Source organism: Mytilus galloprovincialis, chromosome 1 (genome assembly GCF_965363235.1).
Source record: "Mytilus galloprovincialis chromosome 1, xbMytGall1.hap1.1, whole genome shotgun sequence".
Lineage (NCBI taxonomy): Eukaryota > Metazoa > Mollusca > Bivalvia > Mytilida > Mytilidae > Mytilus > Mytilus galloprovincialis.
The window spans coordinates 123,603,043-123,628,624 of record NC_134838.1 but is presented as its reverse complement, the minus strand read 5'-3'; the positions used below and the strand labels follow the sequence as shown (position 1 = coordinate 123,628,624).

The 25,582-nt window shown below is 31.9% G+C and overlaps 1 protein-coding gene across 5 annotated transcripts in view; it reads left to right on the top strand.

The window, feature by feature from the left end:
- LOC143056797 (otoferlin-like) overlaps nucleotides 1-25,582 on the top strand; it is a 162,855-nt gene that overhangs the window by 57,559 nt on the left and 79,714 nt on the right. For 4 of the 5 annotated variants that reach the window (XM_076229988.1, XM_076229981.1, XM_076229964.1 and 1 more), the window contains exons 5-10: nucleotides 9,480-9,748; nucleotides 14,704-14,813; nucleotides 16,210-16,333; nucleotides 16,792-16,849; nucleotides 17,477-17,608; nucleotides 18,358-18,420. In XM_076229988.1, the coding sequence (XP_076086103.1) occupies nucleotides 9,480-9,748; nucleotides 14,704-14,813; nucleotides 16,210-16,333; nucleotides 16,792-16,849; nucleotides 17,477-17,608; nucleotides 18,358-18,420 (756 nt within the window). Of the gene's footprint in view, nucleotides 1-9,479; nucleotides 9,749-14,703; nucleotides 14,814-16,209; nucleotides 16,334-16,791; nucleotides 16,850-17,476; nucleotides 17,609-18,357; nucleotides 18,421-24,631; nucleotides 24,717-25,582 lie in introns of all 5 variants that reach the window. The other variant, XM_076229968.1, reaches the window with a different exon arrangement.

Below are 25,582 nucleotides of genomic sequence, written 5' to 3'. Positions count from 1 at the left end.
ATTCTAAGCAATCCAGGCAGGGGAAACACTTCTTGAATGATACTGTGTTTTTAGAGTAAACCAAGATAAAGTTGTCTTGAATAAGTCACACCATGTAGTTATCAAGCTAGTATTTAATAAGCATATTTCTTGCTGGTACTTAATAAAAGTAAACATTAGAATTAATCCATTAATATTGACAAATTTTCACAAATATTTTTAGTGTGTTAACACCACAAATATAAAAAGTGTTGATTTTCACTAGAAATCTTTAACATAAACTTAATATTAGCCTACACTAGAAACCTTTCACATAAACTTAATATTAGCCTACACTAGAAACCTTTCACATAAACTTAATATTAGCCTACACTAGAAACCTTTCACATAAACTTAATATTAGCCTACACTACAAACCTTTCACATAAACTTAATATTAGCCTACACTACAAACCTTTCACATAAACTTAATATAAGCCTACACTAGAAGCCTCAGTTTACATAAACTTTAGTTTGAAGTTATACTTAAAGCCATACACGTATAAGATATTATCATAAAACACAAGTTTCTCACTTAGAAGTACAGAAGTAATTTTTGACTCAACTGTATGGAAACAATTTCACACTTGACAGTATGGGAGGAATCTCACACTTAACAGTTTGGCAGTAATTTAACATGACAGTATGGGAGTAATTTAACATGACAGTACGGGAGTTATTTCACACTTGACAGTATGGGAGTAATTATACACTTGACAGTATGGGAGTTATTTCACACTCGGCAGTATATGAGTGATTTCACACTTGGCAGTATCGTAAAAATTTAACACTTGACAGTATGGTAGTAATTTCACACTTAACAGTATGGGAGTGTTTTCACACTTGACACTATGGGAGTTATTTCACACGTGTCAGTATGGGAGTAATTCCACAGTAGACAGTATGGGAGTAATTTCACACTTGACAGTATTAGAGTAATTTCACACTTGACAGTATGGGAGTAATTTCTCACTTAACAGAATCAGAGTAATTCACACTTGACAGTATGGGAGTAATTTAGCACTTGACAGTATGGGAGTGATTTCACACTTGACAGTATGGAGTAGTTTTACACTTGACAGTATGGAAGTAATTTCTCACTTGACAGTATGGGAGTAATTTTACACTTGACAGTATGGGAGTAATTTCACACTTGACAGTATGGGAGTAATTTCACACTTGACAGTATGGGAGTAATTTCACACTTAACATTATGGGAGAAATTTCACACTTGACAGTATGGGAGTAATTTCACACTTGACAGTATGGGAGTAATTTCTCACTTGACAGTATCAGAGTTATTTCTCACTTGACAGTATGGGAGTAATTTCACACTTAACAGTATGGGAGTAATTTCACACTTGACGGTATGGGAGTAATTTCACACTTAACAGTATGGGAGTAATTTCACACTTAACATTATGGGAGTAATTTCACACTTGACAGTATGAGAGTAATTTCACACTTAACATTATTGGAGTAATTTCACACTTAACAGTATGGAAGTTATTTCTCACTTGACAGTATGGGAGTAATTTCACACTTGACAGTATGGGAGTAATTTCACACTTAACAGTATGGGAGTAATTTCACACTTAACATTATGGGAGTAATTTCACACTTGACAGTATGAGAGTAATTTCACACTTAACATTATTGGAGTAATTTCACACTTAACAGTATGGAAGTTATTTCTCACTTGACAGTATGGGAGTAATTTTACACTTGACAGTATGGGAGTAATTTCACACTTAACAGTATGAGAGTAAGACGTAAGTTCACACTATGGGAGTTATTTCTCACTTGACAGTATGGGAGTAATTTCACACTTAACAGTATGGGAGTAATTTCACACTTGACAGTATGGGAGTAATTTCACACTTAACAGTATGAGAGTAAGATCACACTTAACATTATGGGAGTAATTTCACACTTGACAGTATGGGAGTAATTTCACACTTAACAGTATGGGAGTAATTTCACACTTAACAGTATGGGAGTAATTTTACACTTGACAGTATGGGAGTAATTTCTTATGAGTATAAAAGATTTTTAAAAAGTTATAAAAAGGACATTTTTTAACACTGACTACAATTATAAAGTATTGGAAATGACATTGTATTGCATTTTGACACTTATTTTAGGCTTCGTGGAATTTTAAAATTAATCATTTATGATTTGAAAACTTGTGTCTTTATGAGTGATTTATTTCAATAAATTATTTCCTTGAAAAAGTAATACAAAAAAAAAAACTTTGTGTCAAGGTTTTATTTTCAGAACTACTTGATTTATAGTTTATTTCCGTCAGTTATAATGTTATTGAAATTGACACGTTTTCCATGAAAACTCCATATTTCAAAATAATTAGTATTTAGCTCTAATTCAACTCTGCAGAATGTCAATCTGTATTTTATTGGCAGAAATAAACTTTCTGTGATACATTCATATAGTTTAAACTCACCCTTGGGACTTGACAGTTTATTTGTGTTTAAACAGACTCGAGTAATGTTTTATTTCTTTCATGAAAGGTTAAATTGTATATCCAGATTCATTATGGTTGAATGTTTGAGTAATATGTTCAAGCTTGAAGGTCCACTTGTATGTGTGTCCTTTGTCCTTTAAATCTATGCTATTCTATAGAGGCCAACATAATTACATAACTAACTGGTATCTCAATTGTTTGTAAAACAATTGAAAGGTCTTTCCAGTAAAAGTGATGTTTTTGTAATGTACCTTGTACGACCTTTTGTTTGATATTCGACAGGCATACCTTCTGAAACTTTTCGCTTTTTACATTAAATGACCTCATCCGCCTACATTTTTGAGATCAGAAGTATGATATATGTAACAAAGACTTAATGATCCTTCATTTAATATGCAACAACAAAGAAATATAGATTTCTGCACTTAATAACCCCATCCAACTAATTTTTGGAGGTCAGGAATTCGATATTTCAAATGTACACATCATGACCTTTCATTTCATATACAACAACCTTATCTTAAAAGAAAATTTATTTTTTTGCCCTTAATGACCCCACTCAACCAATTTTTTGGGGATGTCAATTTGAAATTTGAAATGTAAGCTTTATGTTCTTTCATTTGATATGCGACAACCTTACCATCTGAGAAATTTGAATTTTTGCACTAAATGACCCCACCCTTCCCCCTGGGATGAAAAAGGGGTAAAACATTTTTAATTAAGTAGAGTTTATTAAGACCTTCAATTTGATATATTAGATGACCCCATTTGTCAATGTGCCAATAATGATGCAATATCAACTATATAAATAGAAGTTATGAAACTTACAAAGTCAATGCAAAACTTGAAAATTTCAAATTGATTTTTTGGTGTTTTTTTCCATGAAATGTTTTTGGTATTTGGTCAAACTTATAACTATTTTAACCTCTTCAATTTCTAAAACATTTTAAGTGGTAAGCTGTTGTTGAATCAGAAATACATGCCCCTGCTTGCAAAACTTCAAACTGCATTATCTCTAAAACGACAATACCGGTAGATATCTCAAATCTGTTAAATGATAAATGATCTGCAGTTGAAGCACATCATTGTAGAAAAAAATAGGGACAATTCCAAAGTTTATCTTTGTACTCTCAAATGGATGATGAAATCTTACGCAGCCTCATATGGTAATACATCATGATGAGATCTACCTATTGTCCAGATGAAGGTCATGATATCTTTATGAGGGGGGCCATGTCAAATAAATGATGGAAGTAAAAAAAAAAAAAAGAAAAAAAAAAATGAGAAAAACAATAAGGTCTTTCCTGGCGTAGAGGAAAGACCTTGAAAAAAGAAAAAGAAAAAAAAACATTAGAAAAACAATAAGGTCTTTCCTCAATAAAGGGAAAGACCTGAAATAAGGTCTTTCCTCACATAGGGGAAAGACCTTAACTAATTGGCGTTCAAGAAAATAAGATAAAAGCGTAAATTATTTCAGTTTTGTATTCTGTTTTCTTTGAATTTTGTCAGTTTTTGTTAAATCAAAGATACAAGTTTAACTTAGAATAATTGAATTTAGGTGGATATTTTATATTTATATATGGATACAGATATTGAGAGAAGAAGGAAAGTAGATAAAGGAAACTGTGTACTTAAACCCTCTTGCTGCCGGAGGGACACATATGTCCAAACCGGCAGTGCTGGAGGGACACATATGTCCATGGATAAATTTATGCAAGCTTCTTATCAATGCTGTATCTCTTTCAATTAAAATACGGAAGAATAAACAGGGTTATGTTTTTCTCCAATTGGTCCCAAATGTAGTGGTCATTTTGTTGTGACGTCATATATCGAATGACGTTGTTGTTTGGCATGTTACGTCACAGACGTTGAGCTGTCGTATTTTCCGGCATATGAAATGCAACCTTGAAAAACAGTCGGCAGCAAGAGGGTTAAGATCTTTTACTCCTATAACTACAAACTATTCAGTCTAACAAAGGAAACTTTGTACCTATTTAAGATCTTTTACTCCTATAACTACAAACTAGTCAGTCTGACAAAGGAAACTTTGTACCTATTTAAGATCTTTTACTCCTATAACTACAAACTAGTCAGTCTGACAAAGGAAACTTTGTACCTATTTAAGATCTTTTACTCCTATAACTACAAACTATTCAGTCTGACAAAGGAAACTTTGTACCTATTTAAGATCTTTTACTCCTATAACTACAAACTAGTCAGTCTGACAAAGGAAACTGTGTACCTATTTAAGATCTTTTACTCCTATAACTACAAACTAGTCAGTCTGACAAAGGAAACTTTGTACCTATTTAAAATCTTTTACTCCTATAACTACAAACTAGTCAGTCTGACAAAGGAAACTTTGTACCTATTTAAGATCTTTTACTCCTATAACTACAAACTAGTCAGTCTGACAAAGGAAACTTTGTACCTATTTAAAATCTTTTACTCCTATAACTACAAACTATTCAGTCTAACAAAGGAAACTTTGTACCTATTTAAGATCTTTTACTCCTATAACTACAAACTAGTCAGTCTGACAAAGGAAACTTTGTACCTATTTAAGATCTTTTACTCCTATAACTACAAACTAGTCAGTCTGACAAAGGAAACTGTGTACTTATTTAAGATCTTTTACTCCTATAACTACAAACTAGTCAGTCTGACAAAGGAAACTGTGTACCTATACAAGATCTTTTACTCCTATAACTTCAAACTAGTCAGTCTGACAAAGGAAACTGTGTACCTATTTAAGATCTTTTACTCCTATAACTACAAACTATTCAGTCTGACAAAGGAAACTTTGTACCTATACAAGATCTTTTACTCCTATAACTTCAAACTAGTCAGTCTGACAAAGGAAACTGTGTACCTATACAAGATCTTTTACTCCTATAACTTCAAACTAGTCAGTCTGACAAAGGAAACTGTGTACCTATTTAAGATCTTTTACTCCTATAACTACAAACTAGTCAGTCTGACAAAGGAAACTTTGTACCTATTTAAAATCTTTTACTCCTATAACTACAAACTAGTCAGTCTGACAAAGGAAACTTTGTACCTATTTAAAATCTTTTACTCCTATAACTACAAACTATTCAGTCTGACAAAGGAAACTGTGTACCTATTTAAGATCTTTTACTCCTATAACTACAAACTATTCAGTCTCACAAAGGAAACTTTGTACCTATTTAAGATCTTTTACTCCTATAACTACAAACTAGTCAGTCTGACAAAGGAAACTGTGTACCTATTTAAGATCTTTTACTCCTATAACTACAAACTATTCAGTCTCACAAAGGAAACTTTGTACCTATTTAAGATCTTTTACTCCTATAACTACAAACTATTCAGTCTGACAAAGGAAACTGTGTACCTATTTAAGATCTTTTACTCCTATAACTACAAACTATTCAGTCTAACAAAGGAAACTTTGTACCTATTTAAGATCTTTTACTCCTATAACTACAAACTATTCAGTCTGACAAAGGAAACTTTGTACCTATTTAAGATCTTTTACTCCTATAACTACAAACTATTCAGTCTGACAAAGGAAACTGTGTACCTATTTAAGATCTTTTACTCCTATAACTACAAACTATTCAGTCTGACAAAGGAAACTGTGTACCTATTTAAGATCTTTTACTCCTATAACTACAAACTAGTCAGTCTGACAAAGGAAACTGTGTACCTATTTAAGATCTTTTACTCCTATAACTACAAACTATTCAGTCTAACAAAGGAAACTGTGTACCTATTTAAGATCTTTTACTCCTATAACTACAAACTAGTCAGTCTGACAAAGGAAACTGTGTACCTATTTAAGATCTTTTACTCCTATAACTACAAACTATTCAGTCTGACAAAGGAAACTGTGTACCTATTTAAGATCTTTTACTCCTATAACTACAAACTATTCAGTCTGACAAAGGAAACTGTGTACCTATTTAAGATCTTTTACTCCTATAACTACAAACTATTCAGTCTGACAAAGGAAACTGTGTACCTATTTAAGATCTTTTACTCCTATAACTACAAACTATTCAGTCTGACAAAGGAAACTGTGTACCTATTTAAGATCTTTTACTCCTATAACTACAAACTATTCAGTCTGACAAAGGAAACTGTGTACCTATTTAAGATCTTTTACTCCTATAACTACAAACTATTCAGTCTGACAAAGGAAACTGTGTACCTATTTAAGATCTTTTACTCCTATAACTACAAACTAGTCAGTCTGACAAAGGAAACTGTGTACCTATTTAAGATCTTTTACTCCTATAACTACAAACTAGTCAGTCTGACAAAGGAAACTTTGTACCTATTTAAGATCTTTTACTCCTATAACTACAAACTATTCAGTCTGACAAAGGAAACTGTGTACCTATTTAAGATCTTTTACTCCTATAACTACAAACTATTCAGTCTGACAAAGGAAACTGTGTACCTATTTAAGATCTTTTACTCCTATAACTACAAACTATTCAGTCTGACAAAGGAAACTGTGTACCTATTTAAGATCTTTTACTCCTATAACTACAAACTATTCAGTCTGACAAAGGAAACTGTGTACCTATTTAAGATCTTTTACTCCTATAACTACAAACTATTCAGTCTGACAAAGGAAACTGTGTACCTATTTAAGATCTTTTACTCCTATAACTACAAACTATTCAGTCTGACAAAGGAAACTGTGTACCTATTTAAGATCTTTTACTCCTATAACTACAAACTATTCAGTCTGACAAAGGAAACTGTGTACCTATTTAAGATCTTTTACTCCTATAACTACAAACTATTCAGTCTGACAAAGGAAACTGTGTACCTATTTAAGATCTTTTACTCCTATAACTACAAACTATTCAGTCTGACAAAGGAAACTGTGTACCTATTTAAGATCTTTTACTCCTATAACTACAAACTATTCAGTCTGACAAAGGAAACTTTGTACCTATTTAAGATCTTTTACTCCTATAACTACAAACTATTCAGTCTGACAAAGGAAACTGTGTACCTATTTAAGATCTTTTACTCCTATAACTACAAACTATTCAGTCTGACAAAGGAAACTGTGTACCTATTTAAGATCTTTTACTCCTATAACTACAAACTATTCAGTCTAACAAAGGAAACTTTGTACCTATTTAAAATCTTTTACTCCTATAACTACAAACTATTCAGTCTAACAAAGGAAACTTTGTACCTATTTAAAATCTTTTACTCCTATAACTACAAACTAGTCAGTCTGACAAAGGAAACTGTGTACCTATTTAAGATCTTTTACTCCTATAACTACAAACTATTCAGTCTCACAAAGGAAACTGTGTACCTATACAAGATCTTTTACTCCTATAACTACAAACTAGTCAGTCTGACAAAGGAAACTGTGTACCTATTTAAGATCTTTTACTCCTATAACTACAAACTAGTCAGTCTGACAAAGGAAACTGTGTACCTATACAAGATCTTTTACTCCTATAACTACAAACTAGTCAGTCTGACAAAGGAAACTGTGTACCTATTTAAGATCTTTTACTCCTATAACTACAAACTAGTCAGTCTGACAAAGGAAACTTTGTACCTATTTAAGATCTTTTACTCCTATAACTACAAACTAGTCAGTCTGACAAAGGAAACTGTGTACCTATACAAGATCTTTTACTCCTATAACTACAAACTAGTCAGTCTGACAAAGGAAACTGTGTACCTATTTAAGATCTTTTACTCCTATAACTACAAACTAGTCAGTCTGACAAAGGAAACTGTGTACCTATTTAAGATCTTTTACTCCTATAACTTCAAACTAGTCAGTCTGACAAAGGAAACTTTGTACCTATTTAAGATCTTTTACTCCTATAACTACAAACTAGTCAGTCTGACAAAGGAAACTTTGTACCTATTTAAGATCTTTTACTCCTATAACTACAAACTAGTCAGTCTGACAAAGGAAACTGTGTACCTATTTAAGATCTTTTACTCCTATAACTACAAACTAGTCAGTCTGACAAAGGAAACTGTGTACCTATTTAAGATCTTTTACTCCTATAACTACAAACTAGTCAGTTTAAGATTTCAAACTATTCAGTCTGACAAACGAAACTTTTTACCTATACAAGATTTTTTACTCCTATAACTACAAACTATTCAGTCTGACAAAGGAAACTTTGTACCTATTTAAGATCTTTTACTCCTTTAACTACAAACTATTCAGTCTGACAAAAAATTCAGACTTGAATTAAGGCAATAATCTCTGATCGTATAATTAAGAAGGAAATTTTTTTTATGCCCCACTTACGATAGTAGAGGGGAATTATGTTTTCTGGTCTACGTCTGTCCGTCAGTCCGTCCGTTCGTCTAACTTCAGGTTAAAGTTTTTGATGAAGTTGAAGTCCAATCAACTTGAAACTTAGTACACATGTTCCTTATGATATGATCTTTCTAATTTTAATGCCAAATAAGAGTTTTGACCCGTATTTCACGGTCCACTGAACATAGAAAATGATAGAACGAGTGGGGAATCTGTGTACTGGGGACACATTCTTGTTTGTCAGTAAATGTCATCATTACTTTCAATGCCTAAGAGAGACAATTTTTCGTATTCCCTAATAATACATTAAAAATATACGTTTTTTTCTTACTTTGACATTTGCTAAGATTATCTTGTAATGGATTTACTTATTCCAAGTTACAATGACAATACTCTGAACTTTATTTAATAATGCAAGACTGAACATTACTTTATAATGCAAGAACTGACTTATCAAGGAATTGAAAAATGTTATTTGATTGGGAAAATATTGTTAATAAAGCTTGCTCAGTGATATGATATTTCGTAATTCCATGTACGGTACATTCAAAGGTTTGTTCAATGTTTTTCTTGAAAAGTAATACATATGTTTTATTTCATGTTGTGTTACATATAAACAAGACAGTATTGAACTTATGCAGCTGACTTTATTTGTGATATTTTGCATTTCAGACAACAGTGACCTTTGAACTTACATATAATGCACCAGATGGGTCAGTTGGTATGTGGCAAAGAGGTGGCTTTGAGAAACTTAAAACGGATGAATTAAGGCAGCCATTGTCTGAAGATGAACTGAACATTTTAAATATCAAACGAAGTCGTAGTGGAGATCGTCAGAGTGATGGCAGTGACACTATTTCTATTGCATCAACTAAGTCCTCCATTAGGGGGTCAAAGTTGAGTCTGGCTTCTTCCAAGGGTGGAGGCAGATCTCCAAGACAGTAAGATTATTTATGATTCCTTTTAGCATTATATTTAGGACAAAAAATCTATTTGTGAAGATAGGCAAACATTTGACTGTATATTCTGGAAATTCAATTTCAATGAGACAGCAACGGAACAACAAAAGTAAATCTACTGGAAATAGAAACATGTTTGTCTTCAAGTTGAGATTTGATCAACAATGACAACTTAGATATCATTAACAGATTTCTACTTTGAATAGGTGCCCATGCTAATTAGCAAGCTCTGGGTATGATTTTGGATTTGCTGATAATGTAATATTTCATATGAATAGCTCTCATTATTAGTTTCATTGGTTCCTTATGTTTTTTCATTAAATATTATTTCAACAGCATCATCAGATATAATATCAGATTATTACATGTCATTTTTCATATCGCATGTATTATCAGCCCTAGGTTCAATATCACTGGCTCAAGAGCCGCATGGCTCGAGGGCTGATATTGACCGAGGGCTGATAATACATGCGATATGAAAAATGACATGTTATGATCTTTTTATCATATGCTTCAACAGTAGAGAAAAATAACAGATTCATATATTGATCCTTTTACGTGGTTCCTGAAAAGAAGTTGAAAGAGTAAAAAGTTCACCAAAATTAGATACATTCAATATGAAATGCCTCAACAAAGAAAAAAAAAACACATTTTAATATGGACGAATCGACAAAAAAATAATAATTCAACAATATACATAATGAACCTTGTTTGGAAAAGTCAACTTTTTTAAAGTAACTTTCTAAATCATGTTTCAGAAAAACTTAAAAAATGCATTTATTTAATATATTTTTTTTTAATTCATTTTTATTATTTTACACAATTTACTTTCCAGTATTCAAATAGTTGTTTTGTACACTACTTTGTAATGTTTTTCACTGAAAACATAGCATTGAGGTGTATTTTCCGGAATTTACCGAGTATCACCGGAATGCCATGTGATAACGTTACGGAAAGGCATGTGATAACAATCGAAGCATGTGATAAACTTTTCATATCAGCCCGCTAAGCACCAATTCGTAAAATATGGAGTTTACGTTAATTTAATGTTATTATTATACAGTAAAAATCATATGTTATTTAGTCTAAGTATATGATAAAAAGAATTACTGCACGATTCTGTAATATGAAAGTACTTTTAATTGTACCATTGGGTACAAGTTTTTATACATTTGATGGATAATCAAAGTCATGTATTTCAGTAGTCTAGAAATGCTGATATCATTGTTTCTGTGGTGCAAATAGCCTGATCAACAAACATTTGATATTTTCTGGAAAAAGCAGGAACATTTAAATTCACAAAGTAATTTACAGTAATATCATGTCTCCTAGACTACATTATAATTAGACTCCAATCTTGCACATGATGCTGCATCTCTATGTCTGGACTTAATTTCTGTTGCACTTTTATTACATAAGATTGCTAGCAGGTCATTTCAACTACATACCAAATTAGTTTTTGAACTAATTTTGAGACAGGGTTTAGATACTTTGTACCCTTTTCACGTCTTTCTGAAATTAAAGAATCCAGCATGTGCCATTATGAATATTATGATGCCATTGAAGCCATTTACAGCAACACATGCCCTTGTGTTAGAAACTATACATCAAAAATATATAAATATCATTCAGGAGAGAAAATTGAGCTTTGATAACTTGTGTATTACATAACACAGACTTCAATAATCTTTAGAAAGACATTCATTCTTATTCTGAGAATAATTAACCGAATTTTAACTATTTTTCTTTTATAACATTTGAAAACTATTGATTTTTTGCTTTAAATTATATAACCTGACATTATTGATGTGTCTTTAGAGGAGTTTTGTCACTTTGAAATCGTTACATTAATTGCTATATGGTAATTTGACTATCTGTCATTTTTTAAGTATTTTTCCTTGTTTTTTTAGAAAAGGGATATTTATGTTTGTTATTTTCTCTACCAAACCATCAATTTGTGTGAAGAGTGCAGTATGATAATTATCAATTTCATTTTTAAAAGGAAACATTTTGTAACTACTTTCTCCTTACTCTGGTGATATTATCTCTTTTCTGGAGAAAGATAATTGGGTCATTAATGTGAAAGAAAGGGTATGGTAAAATTGAGAACGGAAATGGGGAATGTGTTAAAGAGACAACAACCCAACCAAACAGGAGAAAACAGCCCAAGGCTACCAATGGGTTTCATATTGTACTGTTATACCACTGTCCCAGGTTAGGGAGAGAGCTGGGATCCAGTTAACATGTTTAACCCCGCCACATTGTGTATGTATGTGCCTGTCACAAGTCAGGATCCTGTAATTCAGTGGTTGTCCTTGTTTATGTGTTACATACTGTATTTGTTTTTCGTTCATTTTTTTATACAAATTAGGCTGTTAGTTTTCTCGTTTGAATTGTTTTACATTGTCATTTCAGGGCCTTTTATAGCTGACTATGTGGTATGGGTTTTGCTCATTGCTGAAGGCCATACGGTGACCTATAGTTGTTAATTTTGGTCTCTTAAGAACAGTTGTCTCATTGGCAATCATACCACATCTTCTTTTTTATATTCAACATACAAGAAAATCCAGCATCCAGAGGCGTGCTTCAGCTGGTCCCTAAATACAAATGTGTACTAGTTCAGTGAAACTTGATGTCACCCTAAACTCCTAAACATACAGATAAACTAAAATTTTTAAAACAATAAAAGACTAACAAATGCCATGTATGAAATCATGACACAAAATCACTTCACACTTTCCAAAACAAACAAAAATCAGCACTTTTATTCCTGTTCTTCATCTCAAATTTGGCAGTGAGTCCTTTACTAAGTACAAGGTATAATCTAATATAATTACCTTCCAAATAACTTTAAAAAACAGATACATTGTAACATAAAATTGAGAATGGAAATGGGGAATGTGCCAAAGAGACAACAAATCGACCATAGAGCAGACAACAGCAGAAGGTCACCAACAGGTCTTCAATGCAACAAGAAATTCCCGCACCCTGAGGCGTCCTTCAGCTGGCCCCTAAACAAATATATACTGGTTCAGTGATAATGAACGCCATACTAAACTCTAAATTGTACACAAGAAACTGAAAGTTAAAATAATACAAGACTAACAAAGGCCAGAGGCTCCTGACTTGGGATAGGCAATATATAGTTTACATGAAACCTGACAAATTCATTACCAATAAAGTTTCTATCTACACATAAATGAAAAGTAATTCATCTAGCTTTTTTTTAAATCAATACAATTTTTTTTTATCTAAGACCCAAAGGGCTATCCATTAGTTTGATAAAACTCAAATATTTTTAGGGGAGGTTATTTTCAAAACTTTATATTGGTTTCTATTTGTTTGAAGAAATTCACAAAATTCATTTGTTTTCTTAATTGTTGGTTTCTTTTGATTTCAGTTCCTCATATAATATTATGGTACTCTGTTCCATATATTGATGTGGGTCTTTTTTGTTTAAGGTTTGTTCAAAGAAAATGTCTTTCAGTTAAGAAATACTCACCGGTGAAATCAAATTTTACATTTAGTTGGTATGCTATTACAGCATCCTAGGTAAAAGATTAGATATTTGTTCTTTATATCTCATGATAGATATTTGTGTTAAAGATCACATATTTTTAATATAAACAAATACAGTCATTTAAGCCTGTTCTTGGTACCTGTAAGCATAGTAAATGTTGTGCCATGTTATTAAATTTCTTGAAAGTGATCTCCAGAAAACGATTTGCAGGCGATAAATGAAGTATGGAATGTAAATGATTGAATATAAAGATAAGTAGATATGATCTGATTGTCAATGAGACAACTATCAACCAGAGACTACAGATCCATTGGGCACTGTACAGCCTTCAACAATGACCAGAACCCACAGATCCATTGGGCATTGTACAGCCTTCAACAATGACCAGAACCCACATCATATAGTCAACTCAAAAGAGAAAACCTAAGGCCTGCTACATGCTAAAACAAAAATCCAATAAGGCAGACACTGACCGACCTAATTTGGGACTGGCACAAAAAATGTATTAAAAAGATTTAATATATATTGTAAATTTTTAGTATAGACTTTCCCATGTGACATATTAAATCTAAAAAAGAAAATTATTGCAGTTTTAATTAGATTTATTTAAAAACAGTTCCTATGGGTAATATTTCATGGTTTAATTAGAGACTTCTTGATCAATTTAAGCTAAAATAAGCATTGTTTTAAAACCATTTATCTTCATTTACTGGCTGCAATGTGTAAAAAGTGCTAAAGTCAATCTGTCTTTATAGATCAATTTGTTTTACTACTTGGCAATGTTTATTATGCTGCGTCTAAAACAAAAAGCTTGAATTTGTCAGAAAGTATTGAAAGGATCTTCTTTAAAACAAATGTTTTGTTCTATTTGAATACAGTAATTGCCAATAAAAATTACTTTATTTTTTCCATTATTGAAATTCATATTCTTCTTTACTTAGTGTTTTTAAAGTGTTCATTTAGGGAATTTTAAGTATGAATAATTTGAGATTTTGACTAATCTTCAATGAGACATCAACACAACAATACATTGTGACATCTTCAAGCAAGACTTCAAATAAATGACCAAACACTGGTCAGTGATACATATTGGTTTGACCTTAATTTCCAGCAACAGTGATCAGGATGACTTTTCAGATTGAAGTCTGTTCCCAAGTGACAATACATGATAAGTTGATAAATTGTATATGTAGATTTGTTGCAGGAAGTATGTCTGCCTGACATATGTCATATGACCTTTACCTTAAAAACAAGCTTATATATGATGGTTAGGGTAGGTTGGGCAAAAAGAAACACAATTAACAATTTTGCAGTTTTAATCTTATTTGTAGGCTTTTCTTACTTCTTCAATCATAGTTGTTAGATGACTGATTATAAATCTAGCTTTTTTCCATATTTGAATGGTGTTCTTTTTTAGTTCGAAAGTGTTTAAGTCAGCAGTACAGATGATGATGACTGTGAACAGACGACCTTCTGGAGTCTTAGATGATAAAATATCTTTACTGGAACCTGAACCTGAACTGGAAGGTATTTATCATTCATTAACCAATTTTCTAACTGTTCTTCTGGTATTGAGACAAAGACTATATACACAAATATTTGGTTTCTAAAAATAACATGAACCCCCTGATTAACCTGAGTTGAAATTATTTGAAAACCTTTCAACTTATAATAGATCTTTACAAAATTGAAAACAAATAAGGCTGTTAGTTTTTGTCGAGCCTTCGACTTAAGACGAAAAAGCGAGACTAAGCGATCCTACATTCCGTCATCGCCGGCGGCGTCCACAAATATTCACTCTGTGGTTAAAGTTTTTGAAATTTTAATAACTTTCTTAAACTATACTGAATTTCTACCAAACAAAGACAGAAGCTTGTTTATGATCATAAGAAAGTATCCAGAAGTAAATTTTGTAAAAATAAAATTCCATTTTTTCCGTATTTTACTTATAAATGGACTTAGTTTTTCTGCGAGGAAACATTACATTCACTCTGTGGTTAAAGTTTTTAAAATTTTAATAACTTTCATAAACTATCCTTGATTTGTACCAAACTTGGACAGAAGCTTGTTTATGATCATAAGATAGTGTCAAGAAGAAAACTTTGTAAAAATAAATTTCCACTTTTCCGTATTTTACTTATAAATGGACTTAGTTTTTTTGCCAGAAACAAAACATTCACTCTGTGGTTTAAGTTTTTAAAATTTTTATAATGTTCTAAAACTATCCTGGATTTCTACCAAACTTAGACAAAAGCTTGTTTCTGATCATAAGATATTATTCAAAAGTAAATTTTGTGAAAAAAAATTCACTTTTTCCGTATTTTACTTATAAATGGACTTAGTTTTTCTTCCAGTTAACATTACATACAGTCTGCAGTTAAAGTTTATAAAACATTATTAGATTCATAAACTATCCTGGATTTTTTACCAAACTTGGAAGCTTCTTTCAATCAAAAGACAGTATTGAGAGGGAAATTTTTATTGATGTTTTTCCTCATTTTTGCTGAGTCTGGGATTAACAGAAAAAGTAGGCGAGACACTGGGTTCTGTGGAACCCTTACGAATTTTCTCATTTGAATTGTTTTATATTGTCATTTCGGGGCCTTTTATAGCTGACTATGTGGTATGGGCTTCGCTCATTGTTGAAGGCAGTACGGTGACCTATAGTTGTTAATTACTGTGTCATTTTGGTCTCTTGTGGAGAGTTGTCTCATTGGCAATCATACCTCATCTTATTTTTTATATTGACCAATGAGAATAAGTTATCATATGAATGTCTGTAAGTGTATTTTTTTTTTTTAAATAAGCTTGTTATAATAATGTCTGCCTGACGTAAAAGCATGTTAGGTTCACTGAACAAAATGATTTTATAAAGGATTAAGTCTATCATAAACTTTCAGTTATCTGTTCTTACATATTTCAGACACCAGTTTGGATGCTAAAGCAGCAGAAATGGCATCATTACTGGGTCGAAGGTCAGACATGGATGATGACAATGCAAGTGATGGTCGTGCATCAACAATCACAACACCAATAACACAGAGAAGGTAATATTATATGAAATACCCAAAGATGGACCTAAAATAAGTGGTCTTATCATACATGTGGTTGCTTTATATAGGCAGTCTCTTAGTGGTCTCATCATTCTCAAGCAGGTTTGACAATAAAACTTTATGTATTTGTATATTGGGTTGGAATTTAGAAAACACAACAAAAAAAGACATCAAATGTTTGTCTTACACAAAAAAAATTCTGGAAAAGTCCCCAATAATTGATAAACAGGATAGTCCTATAATGGAACATGTACCATACTCTCTTAATTTACAGACATTTTAAAAAGAAGATCTTGAAGAAAGATAAATTTAGCTGCTTCTACAGTGCTCAATCCATGTACATGAATTGTGAATTACCATAATTGCATCAAATGTTAAAAAAAGATATACTGAATGTTATGATAAACTAATCTAGGTTCAGAATATAATAACATTATTTTTTTTAATTGCAGAAACAGAGGGAAATCACCTAATATTGAACCCCCATCTTTAAAAGCTCAGGACTTTCAGGTATATATTTCCAATGGTGAATGATCTCATATTTGCTATTTTAGAATACTTGGAAGTTGCTACTCAAGATTGCATATTTTGACTCTTGCTTGCTCTCAGAATCCTTTATTAGATCAACATTTCCAGCTAAATATAAATTGTCTAAAGGTCAACAAGTATAATAAAGTTTCTAAAGATCATCATGAACAATGCTTAAAAAAGGATTTATCTTGTAATCCTAATTTATAAATTAAATTATGACAAAGACATCCCTGGTTACATACCAAAGTCTGTATGGCCTTATTTAAGTATTCTTCTTTAATATTTTGGGTGTATTTCCAGGCAAAGTCGAACAAAAACATGAAAGTTGGTTGTTATCTCTGTTGGAGTCCTATTTATGTGTTTAGATGTTTTTTTGGGTCTGTGATACTGTAACCATTGAATATTGAGATAACAGGATAAAATTCCTGCTCAAAAAGTGTAAAACAAAACAGAATGAGATCATATCTTGCTAAGATTTTCTTGTCCTGAATAGAGTTTTTGATTGACTGTTCATCTTCAATCAAATGTGAAATTTTAAAGGTTGATTATGGTTCTAGTAACTCTTATTAAAGGGTGTTTCAACAAATTGCTAACACTGTATTTTAGATCTGTGTGACAGTTATAGAAGCCCGGCAGTTAGCTGGTGTAAATATGGATCCTGTCGTGTGTGTACAAGTAGGAAATGAGAAAAAATACACAAGTGTCAAAGAATCTACAAACTGTCCTTATTACAACGAGGTAAGAATAGATTGTCTCCCTTGCTCAGTAAGGCATTTTGATAACTAAAATAAATTTTTCTTATAACTGATTTACACAATTCAGATAAAGCACAGAATTCAAGACATTTGTTAAATTTCCTTTCCTTTTAAGCCATGGTATGTCAGCTTATATTGGACTTTAGAGTTTGAATGTCCCTTTGGTATCCTTTGCTTCTCTTTTACAAACAATGCAGATTAAGTTTCATTGCAAATTTATATCCAGTCCTATATCCAGGAAAATATATGACAAATGATAAATAAAAAAAACCTGAAACAGAAAAGACTGTAAAATAGGAAACTTTAGTTTGTAACAACACTTTCAGGTTAAATATCTGTTTGACAGAGTTCTAACAACACTTAACATTTTAAAGTTATCATACTACCTTCAATAATGAGCAAGCTCTGAAACAATACACAAGGATTGTTGTCCTAAGATTTGGTGAATTGTAGTTGAATTGAAAAAATCTTCTTTGAGAGTGTTACCAGGGTTAACATTTCATATTTGCCTCCCACATATGTACTTTGATAAAAATATTTTAAAGATATTTGATAATGAAATAAACTAGACAAAGCCATAAAATATATCACCATAGATCTATAATAATTAAAGTGACAAGCAAACTTACAAAGTGAACTTAGTGAAGGTCTTCTTTTAAAAAAGCATATGTTTGAAGTAAATGTTTTTAATGCCTTTGACTATTTATAAATGTACTTCTTTTATAATTGCAGTATTTTGTATTTGACTTTCACATGGCTCCTGCAATGCTATTTGATAAAATCATCACACTGACAGTAAGTACTACAAGAATTAGATATAAATAGTATGATTTACAGATTAATCCTCTTATAACTGGACATGTGGGTATATTTCACATGCTATAAGTTGTATAAGGATAATTAGAAAAGAACTGTGTGGTACTCATCTTCAAGGTCACTGTGGATTAAGGTTATAAGAGAACTTAAATGGAAAATATCATGGTTTTCATTTACCACTCTTGATCTAGCTTATATTGTATTGATTTTATAATTACACTTCATCTTATTTTCCATGATTTTTATTGGTTGATAGCTGATATATTTTTCATAAATTCTCTTATCATATTTCACTACCCAAAAGGTTATTACACTATGAAATTCATTTTTACCAACGGAGCTGGACCCCATTTCATGGATCAGTGAACAAGTTTAAGCTTATGTGGGAAAGTGCATATCTCAGATACTATAAGCAATAGGTCTGCTATTTTTGGTGTACAGAATGAGTGTAAAGTGTCTATGTCCAACTGGCAGGTGTCATCTGACATTGACCTAATTTACATGGTTAAGTGGTTAAAGGTTGTTTTTGTGTTTTTGGTCTCTTTTTCTTATACTGTATGCAATAGGTCACCTATATTTGGAGTATAGAAATATTTTATAATGTACATGTCAGTCTGGCAGGTTTTATTCATTCCATGGTTCATTGTTCAATGGTAAGTTTTTGACTTGATTTGATTTGATTTTTCTGTGTTTTAACGCCACTTTTAAGTGCCAGTTTTTATTGGTGGAGGAAGCCGGAGTTCCTAGAAAAAACTACTGACCTTTGGTAGGACAAGAGTGCATACGCTGAAATGTCTCGCCTTCTATACTAATCATTGATATTATGTTGATAGTCCTAAGTATAAAGCTTTATTACAACTGTCTCATAAACTTAACATTAACCAAGATAACTAAACACAGACCAATGAACCATGAAAATGAGGTCAAGGTCAGATGAACCATGCCAGGCAGACATGTACAGCTAACAATCCTTCTATACAACATATATAGTTGACCTATTACTTATAGTTTAAGAAAAATAGACCAAAACACAAAAAATTAACACTGTGCAATGAACCGTGAAAATGAGGTCATGGTCAAAAGAAACCTGTGCTACTGACATAAAGATCATAAAATATTTCCATACACAAAATATAGTTGACCTATGGCATATAGTATTAGATAAATAGACCAAAACTCAAAAACTTAACTTTGACCACTGAACCATGAAAATGAGGTCAAGGTCACATGAAATCTGCCCGCTAGACATGTACACCTTACAATCATTCCATACAACAAATATAGTAGACCTATTGCATATAGTATGAAAAAAACAGACCAAAACACAAAAATTTAACTATAACCACTGAACCATGAAAATGAGGTCAAGGTCACATGACATCTGCCCGCTAGACATGTACACCTTACAATCATGCCATACAACAAATACAGTAGACCTATTGCATATAGTATGAAAAAAACAGACCAAAACACAAAAATTTAACTATAACCACTGAACCATGAAAATGAGGTCAAGGTCAGATGACACCTGCCAGTTGGACATGTACACCTTACAGTCCTTCCATACACCGAATATACAAGCCCTATTGCTTATAGTGTCTGAGATACGGACTTGACCACCAAAACTTAACCTTGTTCACTGATCCATGAAATGAGGTCGAGGTCAAGTGAAAACTGTCTGACAGACATGAGGACCTTGCAAGGTACGCACATATCAAATATAGTTATCCTATTACTTATAATAAGAGAGAATTCAACATTACAAAAAATCTGAACTTTTTTTTCAAGTGGTCACTGAACCATGAAAATGAGGTCAAGGACATTGGACATGTGACTGACGGAAACTTCGTAACATGAGGCATCTATATACAAAGTATGAAGCATCCAGGTCTTCCACCTTCTAAAATATAAAGCTTTTAAGAAGTTAGCTAACACCGCCGCCGCCGCCGCCGCCGCCGCCGCCGCACTATCCCTATGTCGAGCTTTCTGCAACAAAAGTTGCAGGCTCGACAAAAACTGACAATTCTAGTCAATTAAGATTGGAGTCGAGTGTACCTGCACTAGAGGGGTTCAAACTCACACCTTAGTGTTGACTGGCTAGTGATAACAGAAGTAACTATTTAGACCACTCGGCCACCTAGGCCCCCGTTAAGTTTTTGTGCTGTCTGTTTTTCTTAAAATATCAGTAAAAGGTCAACTATGTTTGGTGTATAGAATGATTGTAATGTTTATAAGTCTGTCTGGTAGGTATCATTTGACCATGACCTCATTTTCATAGTTCATTTGTCAATGATAAGTTTTTGTGGTTAATTGGTTTTTGTCGAGCCTGCAACTTTTGTTGCAGAAAGCTCGACATAGGGATAGTGATCCGGCGGCGGCGGCTACGGCGGCGGCTATGGCAGCGGTGTTAGCTGACTTCTTAAAAGCTTTATATTTTAGAAGGTGGAAGACCTGGATGCTTCATACTTTGTATATAGATGCCTCATGTTACGAAGTTTCCGTCAGTCACATGTCCAATGTCCTTGACCTCATTTTCATGGTTCAGTGATAATTGAAAAAAAAGTTCAGATTTTTTGTAATGTTGAATTCTCTCTTATTATAAATAATAGGATAACTATATTTGATATGTGCGTACCTTGCAAGGTCCTCATGTCTGTCAGACAGTTTTCACTTGACCTCGACCTCATTTCATGGATCAGTGAACAAGGTTAAGTTTTGGTGGTCAAGTCCATATCTCAGATACTATAAGCAATAGGGCTAGTATATTCGGTGTATGGAAGGACTGTAAGGTGTACATGTCCAACTGACAGGTGTCATCTGACCTTGACCTCATTTTCATGGTTCAGTGGTTATAGTTAAATTTTTGTGTTTTGGTCTGTTTTTCTCATACTATATGCAATAGGTCTACTATATTTGTTGTATGGAATGATTGTAAGGTGTACATGTCTAGCGGGCAGATGTCATGTGACCTTGACCTCATTTTCATGCTTCAGTAGTCAATGTTAAGTTTTTGAGTTTTGGTCTTTTTATCTAATACTCTATGCTATAGGTCAACTATATTTGGTGTATGGAAATATTTTATAATCTTTATGTCAGTCGCGCAGGTTTTATTTGACCTTGACCTCATTTTCACGGTTCATTGCACAGTGTTAAGTTTTTGTGTTTTGGTCTATTTTTCTTAAACTATAAGTAATAGGTCAACTATATATGTTGTATAGAAGCATTGTTAGCTGTACATGTCTGCCTGGCATGGTTCATCTGACCTTGACCTCATTTTCAAGGTTCATTGGTCTTTGTTTAGTTATCTTGGTTAATGTTAAGTTTATGTGACAGTTGTTATAAAGCTTAACTTTATACTTAGGACTATCAACATAATATCGATGATTAGTATAGAAGGCGAGACATTTCAGCGTGTGCACTCTTGTTGTGTTTTGGTCTATTTTTCTTAAACTATAAGTAATAGGTCAACTATATATGTTGTATAGAAGCATTGTTAGCTGTACATGTCTGCCTGGCATGGTTCATCTGACCTTGACCTCATTTTCAAGGTTTATTGGTCTTTGTTTAGTTATCTTGGTTAATGTTAAGTTTATGTGACAGTTGTATTAAAGCTTAGCTTTATACTTAGGACTATCAACATAATATCAATGATTAGTATAGAAGGCGAGACATTTCAGCGTGTGCACTCTTGTTTTTAGATTCTTTATTTGATACATCAATTACATATGAGATCTATGGAAATATTATAAAGTGTACTTGTCCTGCAGTGTTCATTTGACCCAGATCTCATATTTATGGTCTATTGGTCAGTATAAAGTTTTCATAGTCTGGTCTGTTTTCTGTAAACTATTATCAATAGGTCAAAATATACAATGTATGGAATGATTGTAAGGTGTACATGTACTTATGATTTGGTTTATCTGACCTTGAACTTGAAACTAGCAATGTTTGAAATATGATATATTATTGTATATAAGAGCTGAAGTAAAAGCTTAGATTTTTTTAGTACTTCTTTTAATAGTTTTCGTGACACATTATTGTCACAGTAATTTCTCATTATGTATCGCTATATTTAATGTATAAGTTTCATCAAAGATAAACAGCAATCATTGATCAATGATTATGAAACAATCCAAACAATGTTATTATTAATGGGTATGGTGTAATTAAGTCAACAATTTGACTAGAACTGTATTGTCACACTTCAAACAAAATGTTTTCCAGTAGACGTAATTGAGATAATACAATTTGCAGAAAATTTTAAAAAATGAAATTATATAGGTTTTTCCTAATGGATATCAATCGATTTGTAATTAAAACTAAGCTATAAATATTTCCATATTACATAATTTACGTATAATATTTAATGGTAATGTATTTTTATTAAGTGATTAAAGGTTGAATCGTTATCATGCATCATTAAATGTTTTGATCCAATTTCCATGTAATTTACAGCAAGTAGAAATTCTTATGATTTATATTCCAAAGTATAGATTGTAACTTGGATAAGGGGAGAAAACTCAGATCTATTGAGTAAATCTGGTGACATTTTTATAGCACCATAGCATGTGAAAGTATAATTCATTTGATCTGAAAACAAGGAAGATGATAGTAAATAAAAAACATTGCATGTAGACTGCTCTATGCACTCTTGACAGATTTATAACCTAAGTTCTTCCCTCAACACTTTCTTTATTTAGATTGAGCTGGTGTTTGTGAAGTCTAAAGCCCTATGGTCAACCTAAATCATTTTTCAAACATTGCTAGTTTCAAGGTCAAGGTCAGATAAACCAAATCATAAATCATTTTGAGGGCCTCAGGGAAGATTAGTTTATTGTAACTAACTGAGTTTACCCTCTTTAAATAAAGAATTTATTATTATTATTATTATTATAATGCTTCAGTGGTCAAAAATTTTTCAGGATTACCTGTTTCAAGATGATTTAACACAATAGGCCTTCACAAACATGAAATGGGTAATGAATAGAATGCATCTGTCATAATGTTATCCTTCTGTGATCAAATAAGATTACATGTTGGCCCATCTCTGATGGATATTTGTCTCATTTGCAATCATACCAAATCTCCTTGTTTTTTTCATATTTTCAGCTTTAGGTATTTTCCTCAGTAAATATTTCCCTGTAGGGCTCCATCTACTATTAACTTGTATAAGGTATTTGTTACAGTAAACTTTCTTTAGCTGTTTTTCAGGTTACAATATAATTTTTTTCACTATTTGTTTGATCGAAAGGCTGACAATCCCAGTTCAATAGATTTATTCAGAGGTCAAGCACTTTGCCCCATATCCTAGCTCTTATGTGTTTTGCCAGCCTAAGTAATCCAATCAGAATTAAATAATTCAGAAGTTAGATTTAATTGTGAACTAGTTGTATGTATACCACTGCTTTAAGAGAGGAGAGTACTGATGTATTAAGAATGTCACATATATATATATGATTTAGTCACATTTATTCCAAAACATTGAGTAGGGATATAATGAGTGATCAATCACTCTAATTTAATCTTGTTTGTTGTTATTTGTGTAGTTGTCTTTCATACTCCATATCATTCATTTCATTCAATAAGCATTCATCATTTTACATGTTGTGAGTTTTAGTTAGTGTTGTAAATCCTATATGTTTGAGCTAAAGCTTTTATATTTGTTTTGTCCCATATTTTTTTTAAATGAAAGAGCAATACAACATTTCTTTATATTCATAGACAGATTATAACATTTGAGTCACATGATTTAATTAGATGACAGCCTTATGCAAACAATTGTAGCAAACAACAGAATGTGCTTAGTCTTGTTGGGTCAGTACATAGTATTTTAAAATAACTATGATCAGTTGCATGGTTCCTAAGATATAAAAATCACTTATTTAAAAAACATTTGTAATCATTGAAGGATTATTCTTATCATATTAATCCCAGTGAAAGATTATTTGAAAGAGTAAAGTATGAATTGACATGCAGCATGGATGGATATATTTATGCTCCTGTAACTTAACATTTTTGAGTTATGTCCCTTTATAATGTTATCAGCAAGTGGGGGCATCATCTGTGTCTTGTGGACACATTCTCCATTTCTTTATGTTTTTGACCTTGGGTTACAAAAAAAACCCTTCAATATGAATTCGTTTAGATTGATACCATGTTGTGGAATGAAATATATATATTTGTGTTTTAGGTATTGCATTCTCGTAATATTTTGCGAAAGGGTACCAATATAGGATCATTCAAGATGGATCTTGGCAATATATATGTGACATCTGGTAGATTTTATTACAATTATTATCCTTGATTGATTGGTCTGATAACTTATATAAACCAATGTCATTTAATGATGCATGTCTTTACCCTAACCTACCAAGTTGTTCTTTAACCTAAAGTGTTGACAATTAATACATACCTTCCATTATTCCTCTTCTGAGTTGACTGCTTCTCTAATGTAGGAATAATATTTAAAATTGAATATTTATAAGGTTTATATCTTTAAAAAGTTATAATAAGAGACTTTTTGAACTTTTTAAATAAATTTGGTAGACCTAAAAAATTGTAAAACATGAAAATGGCATTATTTTATATCATGTTATTGTGGTTTAAAGCATTTCTTTGTGTATTGCTTTTATTATATGCTTCAAGCTAGGGTTTCACAAACAAATCGTTATGTTGAGAAACTCAGGCTCTCATATAAATACATGTATATATATTGCATACAAAGGAAAATATATACTGTATATGAAGGAATAAATTTGCTGGTGGTACTAATATGCTTTGAATGTATATCATTATTCTATACAGATGAGGTTCATCAATTTCTTGTCTTATACACTGCTTTGGTCTCTATCACATACATTCTGGTTTGGGGAAAATCTTGTTTGAGTTATTTAGTCACTGCATGTACTATAAAGTGTTGATTACATAAAATATGTCAACACTTACAAAGTCATTTTCTACATTAAAGTTTTACTCATTTTAGACATTAAAACTTTTGGAAGATAACAGCATTTTAGACTATTGAGGACTTAATCATTAATCATTAATGAATTTGAATAAATTGAAATAAACTATTGAAATGCTACATGTAGAAAGTGACATTATTTAAAATATAATATAAGTTAGATTTTCAGGTATTAGG